The sequence below is a fragment of the Apostichopus japonicus genome, chromosome 11 (genome assembly GCF_037975245.1).
Source record: "Apostichopus japonicus isolate 1M-3 chromosome 11, ASM3797524v1, whole genome shotgun sequence".
In the NCBI taxonomy this organism is placed as follows: domain Eukaryota; kingdom Metazoa; phylum Echinodermata; class Holothuroidea; order Aspidochirotida; family Stichopodidae; genus Apostichopus; species Apostichopus japonicus.
This window is the reverse complement of record NC_092571.1, coordinates 19649717-19668946: the sequence shown is the minus strand read 5'-3', so window position 1 is coordinate 19668946 and position 19230 is coordinate 19649717. Positions and strand designations below refer to the sequence as shown.

Here is a 19230-nt window from a genome sequence, read left to right as displayed (position 1 = left end):
TAACAAAGCCCATTTGGGCACTTGTTTATGGCATACTAAAAGGGTCTATATAATTAGGCCTGTATGTGTACACAACCCACAAGTAGCCAATGAGTATAGTCCTAGCCTAACTAGTTTAGGCCTAGGCTACTTTGTTTTCCTTAGGCCTAGTTTAATTGGGCCTTATACTGTGCCATATTATGCTATGTGCTATAACAGTTGTAGTAATAGCAAGAATGGTCCAGGCCTAACTAAGCCCAGGCCTAACCTATACTTCGGGCTTAACTTAGGATTAGGGCTTTACGTTATGCCTAGCCCACCCTTTTACATTAAACTAAAAGTTATACATTTTAGGCTAGGCATACAATAGCTAGGAATTAGGATAGCTATTTATGCGACTGAAACTGCCATGCATATGATTAGGAGAGCTGGCAAAATGAAATCGAATTTGTGAATCGTAAAACGAGAGAGAATAACCATGAAAGTAATGACAAATTTAAAAACCAGTCTGAACGTAAAATTCTCGCATTGCTTGTACATTACTCGTATTATACTAGTACTACTATGGCTATGGGCCTAGGCTACACAGATTTTTTCATTAGATCTCCATCTTGTTCTTTCTACTTCCAAAAATTCTTCTTTCATGGTCAGTCGGAAAAGCAAACAACAAAATCCATGTTCTGACCGATTGCAGCATCCCCAGCACCATTTCTTACATAATTTCGTACTTTTTCGTGTACACAGACGATCGTCTATACACTGTGAGTATGCGTGTCGCCTGCTATAAAGTTTTCAAGTGGACCTATTTTACCACCCTGTGTGGGCGTTGTCCCTCTCGACCAATCCAAATCGGTTACATGGTTGGCCAAACTCTCGCTATATACGGCTCTGGTGCTGAACAGAGCCGTATATAGAGAGAGTTTGGCCAACCATGTAACCGATTTGGATTGGTCGAGAGGGAAAACGCCCACACAGGGTGGTAAAATAGGTCCACTTGAAAACTTTATAGCAGACGACACGCATACTCACAGTGTATAGACTATCGTTTTGTACACGAAAAAAGTACGAAATTATGAAAGAAATGGTGCTGGGGATGCTGCAATCGGTCAGAACATGGATATTGTTGTTTGATTATCCGACTGACCATAAAAGAAGAGGAATTTTTTGGAAGTAGAAAGAACAAGATGGAGATCTAATGAAAAAAAAGTCTGTAGCCTAGGCCCATACTAGCCATAGGCCCTAGTGTAATACGAGTAATGTACAAGCAATGCGAGAATTTTACGTTCAGACTGGTTTCTGTAATTACATGCATGGCTATTCTCTCTCGTTTTACGATCCACAAATTCGATTTCATTATGCCAGCTCTTCTAATCATAGGCATGGCAGTTTCAGTCGCACATATAGTTATCCTAATTCCTAGTTATTGTATGCCTAGCCTAAAAAAGTATCACTTTTAGTTCTATGTAAAAGGGTGGGCTAGCCATCACGTAAAGCCCTAATCCTTAGTTAAGCCCGAAGCATAAGTTAAGCCTGGGCTTAGTTAGACCTGGACCATTCTTGCTATTACTACAACTGTTATAGCACATTACATAATATGGCACAGTATAAGGCCCAATTAAACTAGGTCTAAGGAAAACAAAGTAGCCTAGGCCTAAACTAGTTAGGCTAGGTCTATACTCATTGGCAACTTGTGGGTTGTGTACACATACAGGCCTAATTATATAGACCCTTTTAGTATGTCATAAACAAGTGCCCAAATGGTTAAATGATCTTGGTTTGTGTTAATTGTCAGCATTGGCCTAGCCTTTTTGGGCTAACATGAATTCAGCCTACTTTTTTCTTCTTCAAAAGTATAGCCTAGGCCTTGGTTTAATTTGGATGCAGTCAACTATCATTTATCAAAGTTGCATCAGTACCTCCTTATTCCCTTAATTGACACCCACATTGACGATTGAAGTTAAAAAAAAACCTTTTTAAATTATCTTTAGACAGTAAATTTTAACTCCCTGAACTTCAGGACTTTTTTTACAAATCAAAGGTGACATGTGCTCTGAAGAAAAACTCCTAGCATAAAAAGCCACAGTTAGCAGACTGTGATAATGACAAACCTGGTGAGTGACTTCTAGACTGAAGTCCAGTTCCTGCAACCACAGCAATAAAGTCTTTGTTTTAATCAATGCACTTGTGTGTTTGAAACTTTCAAATGGACACTCAATGGCAGTTGGTTTAGATATAAGGTTTTACCTTCATCATGGAGAGTCGAAGGGAATCTGCCTCATCATCTGAATAATGGACTCAAGGATAGCAACAAATCATGATTGGATGATTTTGAGCAAGTAAATATCTGGCAATTTGAAAGTTTGTATTATTTTTTTACATATTATTTAAGCTGTTTAGCTCACACACAAGCAAATGATCAAGTGACAACAACCGATGCAGTATATTTAAAGGTATTGAAGACTTGCCCTAAACCGCATGCCGCGCTCTGAAAAAGTTTACTTTCCGTTGCTTGCAAGTGAAGTTTTTTTGGTGTCGCTACAAAATGCAGACAGTAATGAAACCCGATACCTTGTTATCTTTTATCTAGACCTGAGATGTCCATGCTGCTATGTGCACTGTGTTGTGGGTATTGACTGTGATGTTTGTATTGACTGTACACTAATGTCTATTTACAGATGGTAGCAAGCTGTATGTGTATTTTCTGGGATCAATGGTGGTGTCTAACACTTCTGTTACACCGCATTCGAATCTAGGTCAGATAACCGGCATGAGACGTTTCTTTGTGCGGGAGTCTCCACACCCTTTAAGGAGAAGTATTTATATCCTATTAATAGAGAAAGAATTATGTTTCAATTGGTAGCATGCAACTTAAAATTTTGCAAACATTAGATACAATCAAACAATAACAAGGTTCATTTACAAGGTAATCTACTGCCCTTTATTTCACATTAGTCTGTCACATCAGAAGGTCACAGCTTTCAATAATTATACAAACAAATTCCCTTGATGGGTGCTTCGTTAGATTCCTGCAATTTTCAAGTTTATCAATGTAATAAGTTCTGAATGTGGCAATGTGGAGAAGCTTTGGGATAATCTGTGGATAAGACTGCCAGACTATCAACAAGATTCCACATCCATGCAACTCCAACTGCTTCCTTCACCTCCTTGCAGATGTACCACATGTCCAAAAAAAAGTCAGCATTGGTTAATGTAATTAAAATCTGGCTTCCTCCTGAGCTGGCAAATACACATGAATTGTCAAGTACATAGGTCAGTGTGAAACCACTGAAAGATCTTCTCAGCTCTCAAGAAAACAAAGACTTGAAGCCAAATTGACAGAGGCCACACTGATACCATTCCACTCTCATAAGATGAAGGTATCACACACACTTCATTTTGCTTCTGCGATGCAGTGCCTGGTAGACTGTGAGGGTCACCCAATGGATGTTTTAACACCTGCCTGGTTTATAGAGCTCTACAACAGATAATTCATCCTAATGTCTAGTCGTCATCCTGTCATGGCCTTGAGCAAGTTGAACCCACTTCAACACAAAGCAGCTATTGAATTCTTGTCTAGGTACTGTCAAATCCACATCACCATCATTGCTGGTTCCAGCTACTGTACGCTGACCATGATAAAAGAGTACAATGAGGGTTTTTTACTTCACCCAACAGAGCTTGCATTCCAGTACCATTGGGCAGCTGAAAAGATATTCAGAAATTGTTATATATGAGTGTGTTTGTATGCATGCATATGTGTGATTTTCTTGCTTTACAGAACAGCTCCATTTTGATAAGCTACAGTATGTAACGTGTAAACCTGCCAATCATATGTTTGAAATAGGACAGGCTGAGACGATTCTTAAATGAAAAGCTTAACGACTTCTTGCATTTTTATACATCACTGTTCAGGTAAGGCCAGTAAGGGCAGTATGAAGAATAAGTAACAATTAATAATTATCATTATGGCCATTTGCTGTCTGCATAATAACAAACTGAATGATGTCATCAGCCCTATGCTCAGTTGACAACACTGACAAGTAGGCACACTATGTCAGTGTGATCCATGAAACCTCATTAAGGACATGACCGTATAGTATATATGTTAATGGAAAATACATAAGCTACAACATACACCAGTATTCAGTTGTTGCAGGGTTTTTTTTTCTCGACAGACCCATTCAATCTGTTGCACCTACTATAGCCTAGTACTACATTCCTGAGAAATTAACACCACAATATCAGTCTTAGGTTTGCCCACAGACTCCCAACTATTGCTAACTCCTACACTCAAGTATATAGTTTAGTTTAGTAGAAAAAAAGACCAGGAGAGACATTCAAGTCCCCATTAAGGACCCTAAGGCTATATGAGAGGAATAAAACCGAGGACATCAAATGTCATACCCAATTACAATGCTTAATGTACTCATCCAAAGTATTCTTAAACCCATACACACTAGTTGCAATTCAACCTTCTCAGGCAAACCATTCAATCCATTCACAACCCTTGTATAAGTTGTATTAGACTTTAGAGAAAAAGTTATGCCGAATATTAATCCTACTATGTAACTTCTGGAGTTTAATACAATGACCTCTGGTACAACTACTTTTTGGCAAACCTGAAAGATCAGTGAAGCATAAATTGTCATTTTATGTGTAGGCCTACTTTATTTAATTGAAGGATCTATTAATGTAGGCCTGATGCTATAGTTGGACTAAAGTAGGACTAGTAGTATGAGGCGTAAAATAAAACAAGTGTAATGACAGGTTTTCAGCTAGTATTCTATGCATTTCAGGTGTGAAGATAAACGTAAATGTCATTAACTAACGCATACTCTAATTCATTACCTGATATCCATTTTGTTCCTCGTATGCCTGTCAAAATCTGACATTCTGAGTCGCTTCGTTTGTTCGCAACGAGCACAGTGTGCAAAGCTGCTATATATTGTGTGTGGTGTTTTTCGTGTTTCGCGCAACTGGTAACGACAACTGGACCTATTTTGATGCCCATGGTTTGCGTGTGACGTCACAAATCGCCAGTTGGCCAAACTCTCTCTATATACGGCTCTGGTGCTGAACATTGCAAAACGCCCTCTATTTATAGTTTAAAGTGTTGGTGTTTGGGGTCGTTACAGTTTATATATGATTTTATAACCCTTTCAACAAGTAGCATCACACAGTAGAGAGAGGGAAGGGGAGAAGAAAGAAATAGAGGCAGGGAGTAAGAATGGAGAAAGTGCAAATATTCTTCCATTTTAAACGATAGCTTAGTGGGATTTGGCTTTGTCTAAAGATTTAGCTTTACTAATCTACTAATCCAACCTGATTTAATCATAGTATATTTGTGGCGTTAGGAGGCACTGTTCACGTGACGTTAACACAGGAGTACATGAGTTATCTTTCTGTTTATTACGAGTTAGTCTTGACATCTCCGTACCAATGACTGTGTCACTTCACGTCCAGTCCATCCAATGGACGATAGTACGCGTGATCCGGTATCGGACAACTAATTTCACAGGCTACTGATGAAGTTGAAGCGACCAACGCGGCCAGGTTCACTGTTGTACTACCATGGACTACGTAGTGGTCTCGAAACCAGACTTCTAAACCAGAAGTGGATTGGCCTATGCGCAAGCCGGCTCGGAAACGTGTGCGTCACTGCACTGGGTTCGATGACACTAGGGGTTAGGTGGCGGAAACGCTAATTTCCTGCTCGGTCACAAAACAGCTAGCTTCGCCCGTGGCGCTGAATGTGCCGGTTGCTTCAGCACCACCTGTTGAACCACTGAGCCAGGAGCAATTGATACTGCAGTCCACCCTGCTCACAGCCAGACCACATGAAAAAAATCCACGGAAGAACTCCACACAGACGAAACCTTGAATAAGTCAAGGTCCTAGTGTTTGTCTGAATATAGAAGCCTGGGAGGGAAGTGGGTGGGGAGGGAGGGGTCTTTCTGCTGCACTACGCCAGTCATTTTCATTATTTTTACCGTGATTACGGATCTCCGTGATAGGCACGGAATGGAAAAATCCATCCCCCTTCCCCCAGCCCCAGCCCCAACCCTCCAGCTTCCAGTTTGATTTGCTATTGTGTTAAATATCGCCATCACATTCCACACCTTTGGTAGCACAATGGTGATAAAAACACTGCATATTTGGTTCCTACGTCCAACATGCACATATAGAATGTATCAACCATCCATTGGTGTTAAGACAGGGCCCTCTCGATAGGTCAAGGGTCGCGGTACCTCCTTTAGAAAGCCGAAACCAACTATCATTATTGTAAATACATATGCCAACGGTGTGCAATCTATCAGATCTTATAAACTCAATCACACGAAGTCTTGATGGAGGTATATATATATAGTAGGTAGATATATTTATGGCTCATCGATGTTGGAAACTTTCTGTGACGTAGAAATATTTGCTATTTCCAGTCGATACCAGTGAATCATGATAAAGAAATGAGGGCGCACAAATACCTGTCCGAGTCTTCAAAGGTTATAGAACTCAAGAAATGCTATACTACATGTGGGGTATATTGAGACGTATTCTTTTAAGGAGAAGTTACCCACTGTAGAGCCTATGTACCTAAAATGATCCATCATTATCCCCAGTGTCCGTAGTGATGCCCCCTTATCCCTTGTCACCTTACTGATCCACTCTTATCTCCATTCTCTTTGCTGATCCACTCTTATCCACAGTCACCTTACTGATCCACCTCATATCTTTAGTCTCCTTACTGATCCGCTCTTATTCCCAGTCTCCTTACTGATCTACTCTTATCCCAGTCTCTTTGCTGATCCACTCTTATCCCTAGTCACCTTACTGATCCACTCATATCTTCAGTTTCCTTACTGATCAGCTCTTATCTTCAGTTATCTTACTGATCCATTCTTATCCCCAGTCTCTTTGCTGATCCACTCTTATCCCCAGCCACCTTACTGATCCACTCTTATCCCCAATATCTTTGCTGATCTGTTTTTATCCCAGTTACCTTACTGATCCACTCTTATCTCCATTCTCTTTGCTGATCCACTCTTATCCCCAGTCACCTTACTGATCCACCTAATATCTTTAGTCTCCTTACTGATCCACTCTTATCCCCAACCACCTTACTGATCTGTTCTTATCCACAGTCTCTTTGCTGATCCACTCTTATCCACAGTCACCTTACTGATCCACCTCTTATCTCCAGTCACCTTACCGATCTACTCTTATCTCCAATATCCTTGCTGATCCGCTCTTATTCCCAGTCTCCTTAATGATCTACTCGTATCTCCAGTCTCTTTGCTGATCCACTCTTATCCCTAGTCACCTTACTGATCCACTCATATCTTCAGTCTCCTTACTGATCAGCTCTTATCTTCAGTTATCTTACTGATCCACTCTTATCCCCAGTCACCTTACTGATCCACTCTTATCCCCAATATCTTTGCTGGTCTGTTCTTATCCCAGTTACCTTACTGATCCACTCTTATCTCCATTCTCTTTGCTGATCCACTCTTATCCGCAGTCACCTTACTGATCCACCTCATATCTTTAGTCTCCTCACTGATCCACTTTTATCCACAGTCACCTACTGATCCACCTCTTATCTCCAGTCACTTTACCGATCCACTCTTATCTCCAATATCTTTGCTGATCTGTTCTTATCCACAGTAACCTCACTGATCCACTCATATCTTCAGTTTCCTTACTGATCAGCTCTTATCATCAGTTATCTTACTGATCCATTCTTATCCCCAGTCTCTTTGCTGATCCACTCTTATCCCAGTCTTCTTGCTGATCCACTCTTATCTCTAGTCGCCTTACTGATCCAATCATATCTTCAGTCTCCTTACTGATCAGCTCTTATCTTCAGTTATCTTACTGATCCACTCTTATCTCCATTCTTCTTACTGATCCACTCTTATCCCTAGTCACCTTACTGATCCACTCATATCTTCAGTCTCCTTACTGATCAGCTCTTATCTTCAGTTATCTTACTGATCCACTCTTATCTCCATTATCCTTACTGATCCACTCTTATCCCCAGTCTCTTTGCTGATCCAATTTTATCCCCTGTCACCTTACTGATCCACTCTTATCCCCAATATCTTTGCTGATCTGTTCTTATCCCCAGTTACCTTACTGATCCACTCTTATCCCCAGTCCCCTTACTGATCCACTCTTATCCCCAGTCACCTTACTGATTCACTCTTATCTCCATTCTCCTTACTGATCCACTCTTATCTCCAGTCATCTTTCTGATCCACTCTTATCTCCATTCTCCTTCTGATCCACTCTTATCTCCATTCTCCTTACTGATCCACTCTTATGGCCAGTTACCTTACTGATCCACTCTTAACCCCAGTCGCATTACTGATCCACTCTTATCTTCATTCTCCTTACTGATCCACTCTTATCTGCAGTCCCCTTACTGATACACTCCCATCTCCAGTCTCCATACTGATCCAGTCTTATCTCCAGTAATCTTACTGATCCCTTCTTTTCTCCAGTCCCCTTACTGATCCACTCTTATATCCAGACCTTACTGATCCACTCCTATATCCAGTCCCCTTACTGATCCACTCTTATCCCCAGTCTCCTTACTGATCCACTCTTATATCCAGACCTTACTGATCCACTTCTATATCCAGTCCCCTTACTGATCCACTCTTATCCCCAGTCTCCTTACTGATCCACCATTATTACCAGTCTCCTTACTGATTCACTCTTATCTCCAGTCCCCTTACATAGATGTCTGACCGTGTTAGCATGACGATGTTTACGTCAATTGTGTATCACGAGTCACTCGGAAATGTATAAATACCTTCATCAGTGTTATCACTAACGATTGTTTTCACTCGTAAAACCCCTTAACGCGTTGAACATTGTTACATCGGGGGAGTTATAACTGACTGTTACAACTCCCTGGTTATTCTTCGGTAGAACTGTGAACCTGTTAAATCGCTGTTGAATATATGTATAGCTGCTGATTAGTTCACCCAGTTGGGACAATTTTTCTATACTGTAGTGTCATGACCCGCTTTCAGAGCCCTCGTATTGTCAGTACGAGCAGTATGAATAATCATGTTTCTATCAGATCAAGGTTAGGAACTGTTTGTTCTGTCAATACCAGTGCTTTGAGAGAATGATAGTGGTGAACAGTTTAGAGAGGTATTAGCATTAGGAAATTGTCCTAACTGGCTGATTAGTTAGCTTTCTGTTGAATGTGTAGATTTTTGCCCTGCCGAGTCTGTAGATTTGTGTTTATGAATGTAGATCGGTGACGAAATATGCTGATTACTGTTGAATCTGTAGATCATTGACGAGTCTATATATTTTATCACCCAATTATCCATATTCCCGATATCAAATAGGCTATTCATAGTAAATGTAAATGTTGTGAAGGATTATGCAAAGGAAGGATATTCATTTGTTCATGGAAATACATTTCCTGTCGAATGTACCCTTACAATAAACCTGTGCTAATCAGATAATTCTTCTGATGGATATACCCATGGGCGGCGATCATGGGGGACGGGGGGGGGGGACATACCCCCCAAATATTTTAGGTGGGGGATATAGTATCCAATATCCCCCCAATATTTGGTGGCACAGTTTTTTTGTGTGGCTATGAAGAGAAAATAATGCGTGAGATTATTCATCCAAATCATATTTGGCGGTGGCTAAAACTTCATCCAACACATGCTGCATGAGGTAAATGACTCTTCGTGGTCGTTTCTGTGACCTGTGACCGTATATCATGTTGTCACTCATGATTATTATCATGTCTGTACATCTCTTGTGTGTGAGTGTAAGTACGTACAATCATATATATGATCCACATCGATATGGGTTCACTGGGTTTCCATTTGGCCTTTTTCCTACAAGATTTCTAACCGCAGGCGCGTAGCCAAGGGGAGGGGGGAAGGGGGAGACCGCCCCCACCTCGAGCAATTTTTTTTGTATTTTTTATGATATCGAAGTTTTATAGTAGCCGTTATAAGAGGTTTTAATATTTGTACACCAATAAATTAACTATGTCTGAATTTTCGAAAATTCCATGACCAACATCCTTCATTATACTTCCCTCTACTCGTGCAATTTTGACTGGTCTGTTAGGGGTTGAAAGGGGTTTTTCTATATTGGTTGTCCATAGATGAAATTTTGTGCAACATTATGGGTATGTTTGAAGTGAGGTTATTATTCAAATTCTGAACAAATAATGGGCTTAAAACCTTAAAAAGTGGGGCTGACGGGTATTGTGGGCCGTTACGTAGAGTATTACCTACAAAAGCAATGATCCACAGGAGATGCGATGAAGTCGAACATGACATGTGACTGGTGACAATCTTGTAAAAGGTTATGGTTGGAAAAAAAACCATTGGGAAAAACTTGGTTCTCAGGCAAAAGTGTACATCTGGTTGGTTAATTTCAAGCCCGAGAAGTGCCATTTCCGATGATCTGGGGGGGGGGGGGAGGGGGCTATCAAAACCAGAAATTTTCTTGTACGCTGCGCGCCAACCAATGGTGGCGCTCCACTTTGATAGTAATTCGCCCCCCCCCCCCGGGGTAAGAAAATCCTTAAGTTGATACGCATATGCACCCAATCAAATGCCCCCCCCCCCCCCAATATTTCAAACAAATCGCCGCCCCTGGATATACCGATTACTATTAAATATATATATTATTAAACTTGTAGATTTCTGAAACAATGGGTTATTCAGTAAGAAACTTCTTGTTGAAACACATGCTATCTTTGATCTTTGATTGTGCTTAAACGTAGATTACTGAAATTTAAGTTGTTGAATGGTTGAAGTAAAATTAATTGCTGATTCTGCTATCGATAATTCCAGACTGCCCCCCCCCCTTCTACAGAATAGAAACCTACTTAATTAAAACCCTGCAAAATCTTTAACAGTGACGTACTTCAATATTATTAAATCCTTCTATTCTTGTATACTTTGAATATTCTTGCCCTCCGCAATTGTTTTTAAGAAATTATGAACATCATTTTCAACTGACTGACTTGTTGCAGTTTTTATAAAAGCTAGCAGAACTTACAACAACTGTTTTGATTTCAATTATAAATGTTAAGTAGAAGACATTTATTAGAAGTTCACTAGACATTTTTCGTTCGTATTGAATAATTCACAGCTGCCACTTGTTAAGGAATATGTGTTTTATATATCAATAGTTTATAAACAACCCTATGCGAGTTTGTATTATCATCGTAATCGTCGTCATCGTCGTAATTGTCGTCATGGTCGTCGTCGTCGTAATTATCTTCATCGTCGTCATCGTGATAGTCATCGTCATCGTCATCGTCATCATCATCCTCCTCATCGTCGTCGTCATCATTGTCATCGTCGTCGTCATTTTCGTCATCGTCGTCATCGTCACCGTGATAGTCATCGTCGTCATCATCGTCATCATCATCGTCGTCATCGTCGTCATCGTGATAGTCATCATCGTCGTCGTCGTCATCATCATCATCGTTTTCGTCGTCATCGTCATTGTCGTCATCCTCGTCATCGTCATCCTCGCTTACGTCGTCATCGTCATCGTCGTCATCCTCGTGATCGTCATCATCAAATAAATATAGTAAGGCAAACGAGAGAGAAAGAGATAATGTAATAGCATGTTAGCTTTAAGCTTCAAGTTTTATCGAGCTAAGCAAATAAACTAATATTCTTGGTACCAACCAGAACATTTCAAAAGATATACTGAAGATTTCAAAGCAAATTAAGTGAATAAGTTACCAGTTGTGTTTACTTCGAGGTTTGAAAGAACATAGAAACATTATTCAATGAACATATGGGTGTCTTGTGGGGGGGGGGGGGTGAGTTGTTATATTGAAACCCTGACAAACGTTTCTCTTCAACAGATAGCACCAGGTCACGGAATATAAACTGTTTTCAAGTAAGCTGAAGATCATCTTGTAACATGTAGTATTTCAAGTGCTTCTTCATTATTTTCAGCTCAAGGTCATAGATGTATCTCCCAGTTGTCGGGTGGAGCTGAAGTATGTCACTATGAGTTATGACACCCCATTCGATGCTGAATCAGATCCAATATGTAAAATAATAGTTTCGATACCGGTTTAGTATTACTCATAGATAAAAGAGTTTTGTTTTTTAACATTCAGTTCGCACCATCTGCTTACCAACTTTTTTAACAAGGTTGTCTCATTCATGGAACAGTAACGCCTAGTTCTTCTAACGAGGCCTAATAGAAACTTGTCTGCAGTAATAACTGTAATAACTGTTCCATATCCCCCCCCCCCCTCTCCCTCAACCTTATTTCCCTTACTGTACTCTACCATCCACACACGTGTCTGTTTTGGAATAACATTCAATACGCAAAGTTGTGTATATAGTATAAAGTATGCATTGCTATAACATGCTGAAGTTAAGATTTTTCCTGACATTATTCGTTTTGCGTTTATACTATACACAATTTAAATCATATTCAATCCACAATCTCAAGAGAGAGATGAAAGCATTATGAATGACGAGGGTGAGGAGTTGTGTGTGTGTGTGTGTGAGGGGGTGCAGGTGGGGAGGGGAAGAGGAAGTGGAGGGGGATTTATTTATTTTGATTTTTCAGTTACAATATTGCTCTTATAACTTGTTGAGTTAATAACATGTTTTACAAATGGGTTTGTTGCAAAGAAGAAGGGTAGAAGGATAGACAGATGTGTAAATAAATATAAGATCGATAAAGCAGAAAAAAAAGATATCGAAACCATATCTTTACTTTAATCATGCATGGAATGAAGTCTGCTATATAGTACGGTAAAATACTCGAAATCCGACGGCGAATGAAGCCTGACGTCATAAATGTAACCGTCCCATAGTACACCTGTTTAATTGATTGCAGAAGATATTAATGGCTAATATATCACTTTAGAAATAGGTTATATTTGACTACATAAACTTGATTCTAAAAGTGGGAATTAAGTCGAGTGACAGCACCCACATAAATTCCTAGCCAATAGGAACTCACATTATATGTCCACATATGATAATGTAATACCCATGTTAATTCTTGAGTGTCTACATATGATCGAAGTATATGTCCATGCGGTATGTAACGGTGAATAATTCATATACTTGGTATAACATTAACATATATATATAAATAATGAAGACCACAAAAAAATGCCAACGTGTTACCAGAAAGCGCCTGATGTTACGCAAGTACACAGTACGCGTCACCAGGTTTCGCACAACGTTAGTATTTGCAGTACTATAATGATAATTAAGAAACAATACTTCGAAATTGATACGAGCATTTCGACCTGTCGTACATATTCCTCGTCCCCGTAGATATAATATCGTTTCAAACTCATATTAACATGTATACCTTATATTAGAATAAAGCTGCGTGTATACAGTCCAGTAACATTAAATATAAATATAGGCATATGTCGTCTGGGGTAATTCCAACACTTTGGAATCCGTGCGTAAACTCGTGCGTTACAGCATGGTTCTCTTTTCAACTCCATGGTTACAGGTTATTACCTAACGGTATAGTGTATCAGATATGACAAATTACGCAATGGGTGGACGAAAATGTTTTAGGATTCATTCGCATCTTTGGGTGTATATACCGGTTACACTTCATATATCATCAACTATGATCACCGGGCGACACCGTAACCATGACCTGAAAAGGAACCCGTGTCTATGAAATCCGCCCATAATACCACGGTGTTTTCATATTCCCGTCTGGCTTAGGTTACATAAACAGTTTCCTTACGTGACCATACTTTGGATGAGCTTATGTGAATGTGGGATACTTTTTTATGGACAAGAATACCATTTTGAAGACAAGCTTGAAAGTAAATGGTTTTTGGAACATCGAGATCGGAATACTTTGATAAACTTGGTTACTGTGCGTTGCTGCTTGTTTATCGAATAACACGTGAATCATTACAACTTTACTACTAAAGACTGCAGTCACACGTGACGCCGAAATATATGTAAACGAACATGAATCGGTTGGAATTTTATCTGATTGCGGATACTAACAGTGATTTGAAACCATGAAAATATTTTGTGCCTGCAAATTTAGGCAACTTTCTCAAAGAAGGCTGGGGTTGATCAAATTAGGAATAATATTGACGGCGTTTTGTCTTATGCAGTCATCCGGCAATCAGGGTAAGCATGTTAACTCTTGTATTAGACACACTACACAGTACAAAGGAGGCCTATAAATATATACCGGCTAATTCACATGTAGTGTGAGAGAAAGATTACGAGTGCATATAGAAGTTCCTTGGTATGAGTACACGGGTACTAGTTTACACCAGTTCCTATAAACTACTATTCAAAAAGCCTCGAGTACGAATCCACGAGACGGAGTGCAAGTACATGTATAACTTTGCTAGAATTCGAGTACCAACACAGACTCACTATTAGTCTGGCGGCTGCTACTACACTATTGTGTACCAGCTGTAGGTAAGTCTGTGATGGTGCTTCGTTCCTTGGTAACGGTACAGTCAGACAGTAGTATCACTATTGCATATATACAGCAATGTGTTTCTTAAAGGTAGTCTGTATAGGCCCCAAATTATAGCACGCTTTAATTGCTAGAAGTTTACAAAAAGTACTTTCCTGGAGGTCTTTACTATCCAAAATGTTCTCAGACATTTTTAAGGAACACACAAATTGACTGAATGTCCCAGTGAGAAAAATTTCATCGAAGCTTGGTTGTAATAAAAACAGTTTAAGAATTTTGACCAAAGGTGACCATATTTGAATATCTAGCATATTTGGGGCCAATACAGTTTACATTTAACCTCCTCGCACCCCTAAGAAAACCCGTGTACACCCCTTTACCAGCTGTGGAGGAATCTACTCTTTCTGCAAATTTGTTGTTTATGCCTATAGCCCCCCCCCCCCCGAATCCTGCGTTTCACTATTAGACGGGTTGGAAACGCCACACTTTATCATGGAGGAACAAGATTGGTGCGCAGCAGATTTCGGTCATGCAACTGCAACATGGACAAACCGACGATTAGGTTTGTCATGCCACGTACGCCGGCTGCGAAAGGGGGGGGGGGTGAGGAGGAGGAAGGCGTTGATTTGCTCAGACAAAAGAATATATAAGCATTTGTAAAGTTAGATACCGAAGAGGGGAAGAGGGGGGGGGGAGATTTCTCATTCACATGTTTTACTTAGGCTTCCCCCACCCCTTCCTATACCTACCAAACTCTCATACCAAACTAAATTAATTGCTCAATACACGGAGAAATTACGTAATAGCTCCATTGTCTGAAAGTTTCGTCAATGATGGTTGACTCAAACAGTTTAAGGGCGCGAGAATACAGCTAACTGTGTAGCACCCTGTTCGTCCAAACCGGGAGGAGGGGGGGGGGCACGGGGACACTTTCACAAACCATTCTATCCCACAGATCATTCCAAGTGGTCCCATCCCATATTTAAGACTTCTTGCGCAAAACGAAATACCACCAATCCCGCGAGTCACTGCACTCTCGTTCCCTTGGAAGTTGAGTTCTACTAGAAAAATCTATCTTGGAAGTTGAGTTCAACTAGTTAAATCTATCTTGGAAGTTGAGTTCAACTAGTTAAATCTATCTTGGAAGTTGAGTTCAACTATAGTAAGATCTATCTTGGAAGTTGAGTTCTACTAGTAAGATCTATCTTGGAAATTGAGTTCTACTAGTAAGATCTATCTTGGAAGTTGAGTTCAACTAGTTAGATCTATCTTGGAAGTTGAGTTCAACTATAGTAAGATCTATCTTGGAAATTGAGTTCTACTAGTAAGATCTATCTTGGAAATTGAGTTCAACTAGTTAGATCTATCTTGGAAATTGAGTTCAACTATAGTAAGATCTATCTTGGAAGTTGAGTTCTACTAGTAAGATCTATCTTGGAAGTTGAGTTCTACTAGTAAGATCTATCTTGGAAATTGAGTTCTACTAGTAAGATCTATCTTGGAAGTTGAGTTCAACTAGTTAGATCTATCTTGGAAGTTGAGTTCAACTATAGTAAGATCTATCTTGGAAGTTGAGTTTTACTAGTAAGATCTATCTTGGAAATTGAGTTCTACTAGTAAGATCTATCTTGTAAGTTGAGTTCAACTATAGTAAGATCTATCTTGGAAATTGAGTTCAACTATAGTAAGATCTATCTTGTAAGTTGAGTTCAACTATAGTAAGATCTATATTGGAAATTGAGTTCTACTAGTAAGATATATGTTGTAAGTTGAGTTCAACTATAGTAAGATCTCTCTTGGAAGTTGAGTTCAACTATAGTTCGATCTATCTTGGAAGTTGGGTTCAACTAGTAAGATCTATCTTGGAAGTTGAGTTTTACTAGTAAGATCTATCTTGGAAATTTGAGTTCTACTAGTAAGATCTATCTTGGAAGTTGAGTTCAACTATAGTAAGATCTATCTTGGAATTTGAGTTCTACTAGTAAGATCTATCTTGTAAGTTGAGTTCAACTATAGTAAGATCTATCTTGGAAATTGAGTTCTACTAGTAAGATATATGTTGTAAGTTGAGTTCAACTATAATAAGATTTGGTAAGATAGATTGGAAATTGAGTTCTACTAGTAAGATATATGTTGTAAGTTGAGTTCAACTATAGTAAGATCTATCTTGGAAGTTGAGTTCAACTATAGTTCGATCTATCTTGGAAGTTGGGTTCAACTAGTAAGATCTATCTTGGAAGTTGAGTTCAAGTATAGTTCGATCTATCTTGGAAGTTGGGTTCAACTAGTAAGATCTATCTTGGAAGTTGAGTTTTACTAGTAAGATCTATCTTGGAAATTTGAGTTCTACTAGTAAGATCTATCTTGTAAGTTGAGTTCAACTATAGTAAGATCTATCTTGGAAATTGAGTTCTACTAGTAAGATATATGTTGTAAGTTGAGTTCAACTATAGTAAGATCTATCTTGGAAGTTGAGTTCAACTATAGTTCGATCTATCTTGGAAGTTGGGTTCAACTAGTAAGATCTATCTTGGAAGTTGAGTTCTACTAGTAAGATCTATATTGGAAGTAAAGTCCTACTAGTAAGATCTATCTTGGAAGTTGAGTTCAACTAGTTGGATCTATCTTGGAATTTGAGTTCTACTAGTAAGATCTATATTGGAAGTTGAGTTCTACTAGTAAGATCTACAGTAAGTAAAGATAACTAACTCTCATTTCACTTTATGGGATTTTATAACAAAAACAAATCAACCGACATAATTAGTTTTGGACAGACATACATAAATTAACAATGTACATACATTATAAAGTTTGTCAATTTTGTTAAGAAAATGATATAGGAATACAGAACGTTGAACTGTATATTTATGATGCTGGAATTGGCATATAAAGCTTCTTGGTGTGATTTAGAAGAAAAAAAGTGTTAGTTCTTCCCCTAAACCTTTTCTATAACCTCGTGGATTTAGTCCTTTCCGTCAAGTTTTACCGGGCTTCCGTCTCGCTAAATTAAGGTATAGTTCATGACCCAAATCCCTGTTGGTCTCAGTCTAAGACAGATAAATTTTTACGATATTATTCTCGCTACGTGTCTCTTCTCTGTGTGTGCGAGTTTGTGAGTGTGTGTGTGTTTGAAGATCAAACTCATCCAAAGGCAACTGATGGGAGATGTAACCAGTCATGGGGTAATACATTTATCATACGTCTACCTGTTTGACCAACAGAGAAAAATTCACACCAAATCTCCCAAAAGGAAAAAGGTATTCGCAATATTTGCTCTCTCGAGAACGCCATCCATTATACCAATGACCCAGTATTGACTTCTTAAAGGTAGTGCGCCATTGGCTGGATGTACGATAGGCTATTATCATTCAAAAACAGCATAGAATAGTTCAGGTGATGGATATTTTAAGATGTCTTTAAGCAACTACAATCCCTCTTGAGATCTCAACGTACCTACCAAGCCAATGGTCATCTTTGGTCATTTTGGCAACTGTTTGATTATCAACTCCCCTGCCTCTCTCGCTTACATTGTTTCCACCGAAAATGTAAATTGTGTGCAATAAAAAAATCGCGGCCTGTAATTATATTCTGTAGTTGGGCAACCGGTAAATAGCCGCATCTTTACGTCACGTCATGTGGTCCGCTACCCGGCACAACGAGCAGAATATTTGTTATGCATTATTTCTTGAAGTAAATGCGTATTGAATGTATGTGGGCATACGTCATGATAGTCGTGTTTCATCTCATGAATATTCATAATGGTATGTCACAAATGTAATATAAAGGCCCCTTTACTCAGACGTTGTATCCCTCTTCTCACTTTAAAATGCATGTGATGCTCATCTATAAAAAATTAAATTGAAATAAAACAAAAGCTGTTGGCAAACTGCTTAACCACTAAATCGCCTGTGTAAGAGAATGTGTAAAAGTAAGTGGGCCTGACGTTTCGATCCTAGAAGGATCCATTCCGCCTCTGAAGAAGATCCTGCTAGGATCGAAACGTCATGCCCACTTACTTTTAAACCAAATTAAATTTGGTAATGAAATGTGGATCTGCAGAGCAGTGGCGTAATAAGACTCATTTTATCGGGGAGGGGGCTGAGGAGGTGGGAGGGGGCGGGGCGGGTTCGAGTAGGTACTTTTGCAATATGGCCCGTTCCCAAACACTTGTAAACATGGTAACGGTACTGTTATGAATGTTTCTTTAGCCAAATTGAACAGTTTATTCCTAATTTCTATCCCCTAAATTGTTGAAGGGATAGTCCAATTAATAAGATGAATTTGATATATTGTAGAGAAAGTCACTATACTCTTAGCTGATAACCCTGTGTGCTCTGTTCTCATGCTGTTTACAGTACATAAACGTATCTTTCACACTTTGTCTACAGAAGCCTACATTTTTTTATGATTGGATGATTTGTTTTTGCAGTAAAACTTGTTAATTGCCGAATAAAATTTAGAATTCTGGATAAACTTATAAAAATGAACCAGAAAGTCAAATGACTTAGTGATTCCTTGCCAATATGAGAAGAAACTTTCGATACAAGATTTTCCAACGATCTGAATTGCTGAATTGATTTATTCATACCTATGCAAAGAGGGTTGAAGGTCAAACAAACCGTCACTTCAGCATAATCAGACATATTCCGACTGTAACCTGAACTTGACGGATGACCTTTGACCTGAAGGGAAATTGTAGGCATGTATTTAGCAAGGGCTATGTGCGTACCAAGTTAGAAGTTCAAGCAACTTCTGAAATTATCGCATTTTCAAATTTCTCTGACTTGGACATGTTCA

General features: G+C 39.2%; 2 protein-coding genes across 13 annotated transcripts in view; one reads left to right on the top strand and one right to left on the bottom strand.

The window, feature by feature from the left end:
• Nucleotides 1-5045, bottom strand: part of LOC139976172 (uncharacterized) — a 30499-nt gene extending 25454 nt beyond the window's left edge. For both annotated transcript variants that reach the window (XM_071984674.1, XM_071984676.1), the window contains exon 1: nucleotides 4828-5045. In XM_071984674.1, coding sequence (XP_071840775.1) covers nucleotides 4828-4990 — 163 coding nt within the window. In that variant the 5' untranslated portion in view covers nucleotides 4991-5045. The remainder of the gene's footprint in view (nucleotides 1-4827) is intronic.
• Nucleotides 5046-13619: 8574 nt separating this feature from the next.
• Nucleotides 13620-19230, top strand: part of LOC139976171 (uncharacterized) — a 192145-nt gene continuing 186534 nt past the window's right edge. For all 11 annotated transcript variants that reach the window (XM_071984664.1, XM_071984663.1, XM_071984665.1 and 8 more), the window contains exon 1: nucleotides 13620-14132. In XM_071984664.1, coding sequence (XP_071840765.1) covers nucleotides 14018-14132 — 115 coding nt within the window. In that variant the 5' untranslated portion in view covers nucleotides 13620-14017. The remainder of the gene's footprint in view (nucleotides 14133-19230) is intronic.